Below are 13,248 nucleotides of genomic sequence, written 5' to 3'. Positions count from 1 at the left end.
GTTCTATCAATTTTTGCTTCGTATTTTTGGAGCTATATTATTAGACATGTTTAAACTTACAACTATTTTTTCTGATATAAGTGCAGCTAAGCCAACTTTCTTCTGGTTGGAGCTTGCATGTTCTTTTCCCCATGCTGTTACTATACTTGTGATTTTTCTGTGCCCTTATATTTAAGGTGTATCTTCTGTAAGTGGCTCATAGTTCTAGTCTAGTCTAACTATTATATTCTTTTAATGAGAGAGTCAGTCTTTTACATGTAAAAGTGGAAACAGAGCTTTGGATGTTGGATGAGGAACAAAATGCCCCACAGACATACCCATGGCCAACTAGCAACAGTGGTCACAGTCACAGTGGGTACCCAGAGGCCAGGGTGTGCAAAAGGTCAGAGGTTCTCTAATTTAAGGAAGCCCAAACTAGATTCCTGTTCAGCTGGCGAGAAATGGGAAAATGGAAAGGGATCTGTATAAAAACAATGTAGGTGAAATTCTACCTAAATCCTTTGTCGAACCAATGCCTGAGTTTGCCATCCATGCCATCTAGGCAGCTGAGATGTAGGAGTGAGGAGTGGTACTTCTTGGTTTGTGGCCACATCACTCCCATTTCTGCCCTGCGGTCACACGGCCTCCTCGCTGTGTGTCCTCCCTCCGCCTCCCCCTTACTAGGGCATGGTGATGGCATTTTGAGCCCACTCTGATAATTCAGTATAATCTTCTCATCTCAAAAGCGTTAACTTAATCATGCTGCAAAGATCCTTTTTTCCATATAAGGTAACAGTCACAAGTTCTAGGGATTCGGTGGGCCATTATTCAGACCACCACAACACATGAACCATAAAGTATTTAAGATGCGTAGACAATGAGACCAGATTTTGGAAACAAAAAACAAAAAGAGAAATCATAGGAATCAAAAGTGTGTGCACAAGAGACAGAGAGAAGGAATGAGGAGTGGAAATGCCAGTAGGCACAGAAGGTGAAAGAAGCAAGGAATGGACCCTTCCCCTTGAGCATCAGCAGAAGTGGGATCTGCTGCCCCTTGATTTGGGCCCAGTGATTCAGATTTCAGACTGCTGATCTCCAGAACTATGAGGGAATACACATCCCTTGTTTTAAGCCACCAAATTTGTGGTAATTTCTTATAGCAGCCAAAGGAAACTAACGTATAAGCCAAACTCTCTAAATTCTTTCAGGCTCTAGGTATGTTAGTTCATGGGACATCTGCTCTGTATCTACTTATTAGCAGCCACTTTGCAAGTAAACACAACTAGTGAAGATCTTATACTTTTTTTTCCTGGTATGCAAGGTGACACAATGCAGGTGACATTGTTCCCTGTCATTGTATTGAAGCCCAGCCGTGTGGAGGCAGAGAAACTTGCTCTTCACAAAGGCCCTAGAGGCTCCCCAAACCTGGGATCGGTGATGGGAGACGTAGTGTGCTGTTCAGTGGGGAGAGCCCACATTAAAAACCGGGAGACCAAGGCCAATCAGGTGAAAATCTGCATGGCCGTGTTAGTATCAGACACATTAGACTTCAGGACAAGGAATGTTCCCAAGCACAGACCAGGACGTTTCACAAAGGAAAACAAGTCCTCAGAAGAGGGTTTCAAAGCCATGAAGCAAGCCTGACAGGACTGAAGGGAGAGACAGACAGACCCACAAGCGGGGCTCGAGATTTCAGCACTACGTTCTCAATAATTGTCAAGAACAAGTACAGGGAAAATCAGAAGCTGGATGACATTATCCACCAGCAACCACAGAATATGGTTCTAAGTGCACAAGGAAGCATTCATCAAGATACAAGTCTCAATAGGGTTAGAAGAATTGAAATCAAGTGCATATGTCCTATAAAATAGTGGAATTAAATTAAGCACAAAAAATATATATAAGAAATTTCCAAATATCCAGAAGATGAAGGATATATTTCTAAACACATGGGTCAAAGAAAAAAGTCACAAGGGATATTAGAAAGTATTTTAAGCTCAGGGCGCCTGGTTGGCTCAGTTGATGGAGTGCACGACCCTCAGTCTCAGGGTTGTGAGTCCGAGCCCCACATTAGGCATGGAGATTACTAAAAAAAAAAAAAAAAAAAGGAAAAGAAAGAAAAAAGAAAACTTTTTAAAAAAAGAAAATATTTTGAGCTAGATAAAAACACAACATGTCAGAAATTATGGGATGCAGCTGAAGAAGTACTCAGAAATTTGTGGCATTAAATGCTTATATTAGAAAATAAGAAAAGTCTACAATAAATTATCAAAGCTTTAAGCTTCCACCTTAAGAAGCTAGAAAAATAAAAGCAACTTAAATCCTTAGTAGAAGGAAGATAGGAGGTGCAGAAATCAATGTAATAGAAAACATAAAAATAGAGAAAATCAAAGAAACCCAAAGCAGGGTTTTTGAAAAAATGAATAAAACTGATAAACCCCTAGGGAGACTGGTGCAGGGTGGGGGGTGGGGAGCAGCAATATCAGGAATGAAAAAGGGCACATCAACATGAACTCTACAGATATTAAAAGAATACTAGGGAAATATAATTAACAACTTTATGTCCATAAGTTTGATAGCTCAGATTTCTTGAAAGATACAAATTACAAAAACTGATAAAAATATGAAACAACTTGAAAGCTTTTTATCTATTAAAAGTTGAATTTGTAATAGAAACCTTCCCAGTGCTATATGACTTCACTAGTAAACTCTATCAAACATTTAAGAAAGTAATTCCATCCTTTATAAATACTTTCAGAAAAGATAAGAAGAGTGAATATTTCTCCAGTCTTTTTATGAGGCCAGAATTACCTTGATTCTAAACAAAGATATTGCACAAAGAGAAAACTGCAGACCAGTAGACCTCATGACCATAGAGGCAAAAATTCTTCACAATATTAACAAATCAAATCTAGCAATATAGAAAAAGGACAGTACTCCATGACCAATTGAAGTTTTTTTTTTTTTTTTTTGACCAATTGAAGTTTATCCAAGGAATGCACCGTTAATTTAACACTCAAAAATTAATCAATGTAATTAATGATATTAAGAGAATAAAGGAGAAAAACCACATAATTATCTCAATAGATGCAGACAGGGATTTGACAAAATTCAAGATCTATTCATTATAAAAATATAAAAATTTTTAGTGAGCCAGAAATAGAAAGGGGATTTCCTCAATATGATAAAAGGCATAGACGAAAAACCTATAGCTAACATCTTAGTTAGTGGTGAAAAACTCAGTTATTTTTCCAAAGAATAGAGCAAGTCAAGAATGTCCACTCCCACAACTTCTATTCAACATTGTGCCAGAGGTTCTAACCAGTGCAATAAAGCAGAAGTAGACAATAATAAAAATAAAGGGGATGCAGTTTGGAAAGAAAGAAGTAAACTATCTTTCTTTGCAGACAGCATCATCGTGTGCACAGAATATTCTAAGAGATTGACAAAAGATGGTACTAGAACCAACAAGAATATTTAGCAAGGGCATAGGAAACAAAGCTAATGTATAAGAATCAATGGTATTTAGGGGTGCCTGGGTGGCTCAGTCAGTTAAGCATCTGCCTTCGGCTCAGGTCGTGATCCTGGGGTCCTGGGACCAAGCCCCGCATCACCTCTGGGTTCCCTGCTCAGTGGGGGGTCTGTTTCTCCCTCTGCCCCTCCCCCTGCTCATGCTCTCTCTCACTCTCTCGCTCTCTCTCACTCTCTCTCTTGAATAAAGTCTTTTCAAAAAAGAATCAATGGTATTTATGTATAGTAGCAATAAACAATTGAAAAAAATTTTTAAAGCAAAACAATACAATTAAAATATCATCCAAAAGCCTAAGATACTCAGGGATAAATTTAACAAAATATGTGTGTGACCTGCACACTGAAAACTACAAATATCGCGAAGAGGAATTAAGACCTAAACAATGGACAGACATATACTGTGGTCATAGATTGGAAGACAATTCTGTTGTCAAGTTGCCCCAAATCAACCTGTAAATTCGGCATGAGCCCAGTCAAAATCCTAGCAGGATTTTCTTGCAGAAATTAACAAACTAATTCTAAAATTTATATGGAAATGCAAAGAGCCTGGAATAACCACAATTTTGAAAAGGAAGAACAAATTTTGAAGAATTTTACCTGACTTCAGAACTTGCTATAAAGCTATAGTAATCAAAACAGTGTGTTATTAGTGTAAGAATAGATACATCAATTATTCAGAAACAGAACAAAGTCCAGAAACAGACCCTCACGTATGTGATTAATTCACTTTCAGCAGAGGTGCTAATGGAATTTGGTGGCGTAAAGAATCTTTCCAGTGATGCTGGAGTACCTGGATATCCACTTAGAGAAAATGAGCTTTGATTCTTACCTCACACCATATACACAAATAAACTCAAAATGGATCATAGATCTAAACATAAAAGTTCAAACTATAAACATTCTAGAAGAACACATAAGAGAAAAAATCCTTTCATCTTTGGGACAAGGATTTCATAGGTAGGACACCAGAAGTACCAGCTACTTAATTGAAAAATTGATAAATTGGGCTGCATCAAAATTTAAAAGACCTGCTCTAGTACAACACCAGTCGACAATGAAAAAGCAAGCAGCGGACTGGGAGCAAATATGCACAGCACACATCTCTGACAACAGATGACTGTCCAAATGTATACAAAACTCTTACAACTCCATGATAGGAAGACAACCCCCAAAAGATTTAAGCAGACACTTCATAAAAGAAATGCCAATAAGCACATGGAAATATGTTCAATATCTAGTTATCATGGAAATGCAAATTAAAACCACAATTAGATACCTCTCCATACCCACAAGAATGGCTAAAACTAAAAAGACTAATAATCACTGTTGGCAACGATGTGAAGCAACCACAACTCTCATATGGTGCAGCTGGGAGTGTAAAATTGTCAACCATTCGGGAAAAAATAAACCTTTCTTATAAGGTAAACACACATTTAACATGCAAGCCAGCAATTCCACTCTTAGGTATTTATCCAAGAGAAATAAACATACACATGTAAACAAAGACTTGTGTCAAAATTCCTGCTAGCTGTATTCACAGTAGTCCTAACTTAGAAAAATCCATGTCTATCAACAGATGATTGATACGCAAATTGTGTCAAAGGAAAACTATCAGCAAGGAAAAGAAGTGAACTAAGGATACACACAGCAATGCAAGTCTCAAAAATATTATGCTATCTGGCGTGAAAATAGACACATCAATTAATGGAACAGGATAGAGAGCCCAGAAATAAACCCATGCTTATATGGTTGATTAATCTATGACAGAGGAGGCAAGAATATGCAATGGGAAAAAGACAGCCTCTTCAACAAATAGTGTTGGGAAAACTGGACAGCCACATGCAGAAGAATGAAATTGGTCCACTTTCCTACACCATACACAAACATAAATTCAAAATGGATTAAAGACCTACACGCAAGACCTGAAACCATAAAGCCCCTAAAAGAAAATACAGGCAGTAATCTCTTGGACACCAGCCTTAGCAACGTATTTATGGATATGTCTCCTGAGGCAAGGGAAATAAAAGCAAAAATAAACTATTGGGACTACATCAAAATAAAAAGCCTTTGCACAGGAAAAGAAACCACCACCAAAATGAAAGGGCAACCTACTGAATGGGAGAAAATATTTGCAAATGATATATCTGATAAGGGGTTACTATCCACAATTTAAAGGAACTTATACAACTCAACACTAAAAAATAACAATAATAATACAATTTTTTAAAGAGGCAGAGAACCTGAATAGACATTTTTCCAAAGAAGACGTGCAGATGGCCAACAGATACGTGAAAAGATGCTCAACATCACTCACCAAATGCAAATCAAAACCACAACAAGATATCACGTCCCACCCGTCAGAATGGCTAGAATCAAAAAGACAAGAAACAACAGGCATTGGTGAGAATATGGGAAAAAAAGAACCCTCGTGCACTGTTGGTGAAAATGTAATTTGGTGCAGCCACTGTGGAAAACGGTATGGAGGTTCCTGAAAAAGTTGAAAATAGAAATACCATATGATCTGGTCATTCTACTACTAGGTATTTACCAAAACAAAAGGAAAAGACTAACTTGAAGACACAATGCACCCCTGTGTTCATTGCAGCGTTATTTACAATAGCATAAAGATATGGATGCTTCCCAAGTGTCCATCAATGGATGAATGCATAAAGATGTGGTATATAAAATATATACATATACTGGAATATTAGTCAAACATAAAAAAGAATGAAATTTTGCCATTTGTGACAACATAGATGGACCCAGAGGGTATTAAGTTAAATGAAATAAGTCAGAGAAAGACAAATACCATATGATCTCACTTATATGTGGCATCTAAAAAACAAAACAAATGAACAAACCAACAAACAGAAAAACTAGAAACAGACTCATAAGTACAGAAAACAAACTGGTGGCAGCCAGACAGGATGTGGATGGGGGGATGCATGAAATAGGTGAATGGGATTGAGAGGTACTAACTTCCAGTTATATAATAAATAAATCACGGGATGAAAAGGACAGCACAGGGAATATAGTCAATGGTATTGTAATAACACTGTCTGGTGACAGATGGTGACTACACTTATTGCGGTGGGCAGTGTGTAATGTATGGAATTGTTGAATCACTACGTTGCACATCTAAAACTAACATAACATTGTATGTCAACTATTCTTCAATAATAAAAATTTTTAAACTATATTTATAAAGCTGAGTGAAAGAAGCCAAACATAAAAGAGTATGTACCATATGCTTCCATTGATATAACATGTAAGGGAAATCTAACCTGCAGTGGGGGTAACTGTATGTGCACCTCCTGGGGTTGCAGAATTGGGGGTGGTTTGACTTCAGAGGGCACAAGGCAACGTTTTGGAGTGATAGGAATGTCCTGTATCTTGATTGTGCTGGTGGTGACACAGGTGTATGCATTTTTTTTTTTTTGCTATTTTTTTTATTGTTATGTTAATCCCCATACATTACATCATTAGTTTTAGATATAGTGTTCCATGATTCATTGTTTGTGCATAACACCCAGTGCTCCATGCAGAACGTGCCCTCCTCAATACCCATCACCAGGCTAACCCATCCTCCCAACCCCCTCCCCTCTAGAACCCTCAGTTTGTTTTTCAGAGTCCATCGTCTCTCATGGTTCTTCTCCCCCTCCGATTTCCCCCCCTTCATTCTTCCCCTCCTGCTACATTCTTCTTCTTCTTTTTTTCTTTCTTAACATATATTGCATTATTTGTTTCAGAGGTACAGATCTGAGATTCAACAGTCTTGCACAGTTCACAGCGCTTAGGGTGTATGCATTTTTAAAAATTCATTGGACTGTACACTTAAAATGGGTGCAATTTATCACGTGTTAACTATACTTGAATAAATTAATTTTTAGAAACCAATAAAAGAAAACACCAGGAAACCTGGTCCTCTCTGCCGACCACACCAACCTCCACTCACAAGTTAGCCTTCAGCCTGCATCCCGAAACAGTCATCTTACTTCGTGTTAAGCTGCTTCACACACTTCTCCTGCACCAGGAAGGGTCAGCTGACCTGGGCTTGGGGGTGCAGGGGTGGCTCACCACCCCGTCACCCGAAAGCAGAATCCCTCTGAGTTATCAGGAGCCGGAGGCCCTGCCCCACTGCGGCCAGCGGAAATCCACACACTGAACTTGGCTTTTGCCTCTTGGCCATTTTCATCCTTCTTTCGTGGGAACATTGTGTTTCGTTAGGGTGTTAGCCCTTCGTCTCTGATCCATATTATGAATATTTTCTCCTAGTTTGTTGTTTGTCTTTTGTCTTCGCTTATGGTATCTTAGGCCACACAAGAGACGTGGGGTTTTGGGTGGTGGCGGCGGCGGCGGTGATCTATCCACCCTTCCTTTCTCCGCATCTAGACTTGAAGTCACGGTCAGAAAGCCTTCTCCTACATCCAGGTTACAGAGGAGCTTGCCGTGTTTTCTGGCGCCTTCTCCACACCACTCTGCAGCAGTCCCGGAACCATGTACCAGGAATCCCGTCTTTGTTCCAGGGGATTTCTGCATGTCGTCGTCGAGTCTGGCCCTGAGCTCTCTGTCCTGCTCCGGTGCCCTGGCTCTTCACACGCCTACCACACCACCGCACCCTACAGAGCTTGTTGCCTGTGTTAATGTCTGGGCGGCTCTCCTGTTCGCGAGCCTTTATATCCCTCATGAATGTTAGCATCTAGTTCCAGGGAAAAGCTTGTTGGTATTTTTACTGAGATCGCATTAAATACACAAATGAGCGTAGGGAGAGCTGACATCTTGATGATGTTGAAACATTTCAGTCAAGAACAAGGGATGCTTTTCCATTCAATCACATCTACTTTTGTGTCTTTCAGGAAGTTTTAAAGGTTTTTCATATAGGTGTGACACATTTCTTGTTGTTTATTCCTAAGTATTTTTTCTTTTTCGTTGAAGTTGTAAATGAGGTCCTCTCTTCCATTGTATCTTCATTCTGTGGTTATTGGTGTACATGAAGGCTATTGACTTGCTATGCTAATTTTATTTCCCACTACTTTATGAATTCATTGATTCTCTAGGGATTTCCAAAATACTACCTTGTCATCTGCAACTAGAGATAGGTTTCTTCAAATTTTCCAATTCTTATGCCTCTGATGATTTGGCTAATACTTCCAGAACAGTGTTAAATAGTATTGGAGGTAGTGAGGACCCTTGCCTTGCTTCTGACCTTAGTAAGAATGCCTCTGGTGTTTCCCCATATAGTAAAATGACAGCTTTAGGATTGGGGTGTGTGTTTTACAATTTTAAGGAAGTATCCAACTATTCCTATTTTCCCAAGAGTTTTTATTAGGAGTAGGTGTTGATCAATATTCATAGGAGGTAGGGTCTATTATTTTCCTTTATTATACTCTATCTTGTTTTGGAATAACTGTTATACATACTTAATAAAATACATTTTTCTTCATTTTCTATGCTCTGAAGCAATTTAGACAGCTAGGAGCTCTCTGGTCTCTGAGGTTTGATAGAACTCCCCTTTGAAACCATCTGGGCCTGGAGGGCTTTATAAGGTATAATTTTCTGTTTCTTCTTTAGATATTCTTCTCTGGTCTGTTTAACTTTCGTCTCTACTGGGCCAATTTTTGTAACTGTGTTTTCTTAAGAAATGTCCATGTCCACCCAAGTTTTTAAATTTATTTGCATAGAGTTCTGCAAAATAACTTTTTAAGATTTTTTTAACTTCTTGCATATGTTTAGTTCCCTTCCCTTATTGTTTCTTATTTTGTATATCTGTGCTTGTTCCCTTTTGATTAAACCACCTAATGATTTGTCTATTCTATTTTTTACAGGAACCAGGATTTTTATTTATTAATTTGATCTAGTGTTTTGCTGTTCTCTACTTCATCAATTTCTGTTCCCATCTTTATTCTAGCTTTATTATTTCCCTCCTGTGTGTTCTTTTGATTTGCTTTGTTGTTCTTTTTCTTATTATCTGAGTTGAAAACCTAGTTTATGTACAGTTGACTCATGAACAACACGGGTATGAACTGCATGGGTCCACTTACATAAGGACTTTTTTGCTTCAGGACAGTACTGTAGATGTATTTTCTCTTCCTTATGATTTTCTTTTTTTTTTAATACTAATAAATAACTAAAAGATTTTATTAGAATTTCAATAGTGTTTCCATTAATATACTTTTCCTGGTCCAAGATCCCACATTGCATTTAGTTTTATGTCTCTTTAGTCTTGTCTATCTGTGATAATTCTTTAGTTTTTCCTTGCTTTATGATTTTCTTAATAACATTTTCTTTTCTGTGACTTACTGTATTGTAAAAATACAGTATATGATACACATAACATGTGGAATGTGTGTTGATCGACTGTTTATGTCATGGGTAAGGCTTCCTGTCAACAGGAGGCTATAAGTAGGTAAGTTTTGGGGGAGTCAAAAGTTAAACATGGGTTTTTGACTGTGCAGGGATCTGCACCCCTAAACCCTGTGCTGTTCAAGGGCCAACTGTCCTTTCATTCTTTCACTGTTATTTATGTAAGTGTTTAGGGCTACAAAATCTCCTCACTGCTTTAAATATAATCCACTGGGTCTGACATACAGTGCTTTCAGTAGAAGTTATATAATTTCTGTTTGTATTTTTCTTCACCCGAAAGTCATCTGAAAGAAGTGTTTTTTGTGTTATTTCTAGGTAGATGAGATTTGGTTTGTTTTTTTGTTTTGTTCTGTTTTGGGGGGAGGGGCTTTGGTTTTAATTTTTAGTTTTCTTGCACTGTGATCAGAATGTTATTTTAATATTTCTGCTTTGTGCAACCTTTTGATGTTCTCTGTGTGTCCTAATGGATGATGGGTTATTGTGAGTGCCTGTATGTGCTCAGGAAGAAAGTATATTCTCTGTGACCAGAGCATGGTTTCTTTCTATGTCCATAATATCTATTGATTGATTATGCTGTTTGGATCTTGTCACACTTTGGGCAGAAGCAGGTTCTGGGAGAGTTTAATGCTGCTTTGTCAGACAACTCGACTCTACAGCACTGAGGAGAGGTCCACCTATGTGCTTGGCTGTGGGCGCCCTGCTCTAAAACGCTCCCTTCTTCCCTCCCTGCAGCTGCCATCCGAGGGTCTGTCTGAGCCCTTGTCACAGATGGGGCTGGGCAAGAAACAGGGAAAGCCAGTCCCAGCAAGTTTTTCAGCAGTGTCTTTGCTGAGCAGGCTTGGAGCACCCGTAGGATTTCCCAAATGAAGGGAAGGAGGGGGGATGGTGACCTAGGAGTTGACACATATTTGTTCTGAGCATGAATGCATGTTGGCTTTTTGCTTCTCATCTAAATAAAGCTGTTAATGATACCAAGTTCAAGGGTGAGATAAACAAGTGGGCAAAATATCTTAACACAGTGGAAAAAGCACAAAGGATACATTGGTACTTAGAAATCATGTGGTAAAAATTAGTGAGCTCTTAGATGCCAGTGAACATGGTAAAGTAGGCGTCTCTGAGGTTCTGTCCCCCCAGCAGAAACATCAAAAAATCAAGCAAAAACTGTCAGAACCAACTTTGTCAGAACTCTGAAAAGCAGTCAACAGTTTACAGCAACCAAGGAAATGCTGAGTCAAGAAAAAGGCAACTGCAGACTGTGGAAGAGCTTTGTGGCATTTGCCCTTGGCGCACCCCCGTGTGGGACCCAGGTGCCTGGCTCCAGAGGGAGCAAGCAGACCTTGTGTGCAAAGAGCAGCATCTAGTCTGTTCTCACAGCAGACTGACAGCAGGCATCGTCCCTCCTAACTCAGAACTCACTTGGGGCAGACAAGTGGGGGCACTGTTGGAGAACACTGTGAGGTGAACAGCATGCAGCTGCTCGAAGCACAGGATGACAGGCCAGGCAAATAACCGAGCACTGAGAGCTTGCGGGGAGCAGCTGGGGAGAACTTGGGGACCAGGTGCTGGGGTGGTCCCGTCGGTGGAGCGTCCTACTCTTGATTTCAGCTCCGGTCGTGATCTCCAGGTGGCGGGATCGAGCCCCACGCCAGGCCCCACACTCGGCGGGGAGTCTGCTGGAGATTCTCTCTCCCTCTCCCTCTGCCCCTCCCACTCATGCACACACTCTCTCTCTCCCTCCCTCTAAATAAATAAATCAATCTTAAAAAAAAAAAAAAGAAGAAGAAGAACTGCTTGGGCACTCAAGGCTGCCTATGAACAGCAGAAAATTTAGAGAGCCACGTGCATGCCCGGGGCAGCTCACACACTTGGAAAAGACCCAAAAAGACCCCAGGCTCGCTTGGGGCTGGTGTCTAGGCCCAGTGTCAGCTGGAAGTGAAGGCTCCCGCAGCGCTGCCCACAGCCCAGAGCGGAGCCGACCCACAAAGATTGGGACAGGTTCCCTTTTCCCTTTCTATTTCCCTCCTCCTGAATCTGAAGCGCCTGCTCTGTCAGAGATCCCTGTACACCTGAGCTGCGCGGCTGCATGCGGGCGGCCGGCAGGGAGGAGTGGCTCCAGGCGCCCACCAGCCCCTGGCCTGCTCCGACGTGTCAGCTTTACCCTCTGCAGACCGCGGCGGTTCTTGCACCCGCAGGACGGGCTCGCCCACCAGCCCCTCCATCTCTGCAAGGCAAGGCTGAGGCTGCTCATCCATCCTCCTCGGCCGTCGGAGGCGTCCACTGGGCTCCTAGGCCCAGGCCCCCTGGCCCCAGGAGCAGGCTTTCCTCAAGTTGGCTTGTACTCCTTTGGTGGCAGCACTTTTGGTTTTTGGTGTGCGACACCTGGGAATGTGGCCAGCTTGCACCTGCTAGGCCTAGCGTCAGCCTCTGCGCGGAGAACCGTGCCGAGCCAGATGTGCAGGTGCTGCATTCCCCCTCCCCACGGACAGGTTTGAAATGGTTAAGAGCCTGCAGAGAAAGAGCTATGACGGGTGGCAGGTGGCTTGGACTCACGCGGCCCCTCTGCAGACAGGCGGCTGATGGGCCTGACCACATGCCATCTTTCCACACAGGAAGGACATTGCCCCAGAGCGTGTGACGCATGCAGACAGAGAGCAGACCAAGAAGGTGGTGTACTCGGTGGTCTACGGAGCAGGTAGGCCGCAGGCCAGTCTCGGTGTCACCTGTAGGCCGGATGGAGCTGGCTCTTGTCCTGTGTCTGTGTTTAACTGTGGCTGTGCCTTAGGGACATCATTCTTGGCCCCCAGAGCTCACTTCTGTGAGTTTGTGAGTGTCATTTACAAAACCCTGATGACATCTGTGATGCACCAGAAACCAGTCAGACCACCACCAGCTCCCTTAGCGTCCGACCGGCTGAGAAGACAGAGGCGCAGAAGTGACTACAGACCATGGTTGCCCAGCCAGGAGGGATGCTGCAGGGCTGAAGCCCGACTGTGTAGCCCCACCCCTACATCACACGGCTGTGCTGGGGGCCACTTCTGGGCTTTGAGATGCTCATGGAGACCCCATCCTAACCTGACCTCCACCCCACCACCCAGGGCCTGAGGCCGAGCAGGCCTCCCTTCCTCTCCCTCCAACTTCCTGCCCGTGGCTTATTAAATTCTGTTTAAACTCTTTTCTCCCTCTACGTCATGCTGAACCAGTGGGACCTCACGTCCCCTCAGGACAGCAAGGGAGAGGGTGAGAAGGGGCTGTAGGCCGGCCAGCCCCTCCTGAAGGAAGGGCCCATCTGGCTGTGCAGACCGTCTTCTTTGGATCAGTCCTGTTTGAGCAGCAAGTCCTGTGCAAAGACACTGAGGAGAATTCATCTCCCTGCCA

General features: G+C 41.9%; 1 protein-coding gene across 1 annotated transcript in view; it reads left to right on the top strand.

Moving 5' to 3' along the window:
• POLN (DNA polymerase nu) overlaps window positions 1-13,248 on the top strand; it is a 145,529-nt gene that overhangs the window by 111,827 nt on the left and 20,454 nt on the right. The window contains exon 20 of the mRNA XM_036067284.2: window positions 12,483-12,565. Within this exon, the coding sequence (XP_035923177.2) occupies window positions 12,483-12,565 (83 nt within the window). The remainder of the gene's footprint in view (window positions 1-12,482; window positions 12,566-13,248) is intronic.

This window comes from Halichoerus grypus, chromosome 3 (assembly GCF_964656455.1).
Source record: "Halichoerus grypus chromosome 3, mHalGry1.hap1.1, whole genome shotgun sequence".
NCBI classification, from domain to species: domain Eukaryota; kingdom Metazoa; phylum Chordata; class Mammalia; order Carnivora; family Phocidae; genus Halichoerus; species Halichoerus grypus.
Note: the sequence above shows the minus strand (reverse complement) of the source record. Positions and strands in the feature narration are given on the sequence as shown.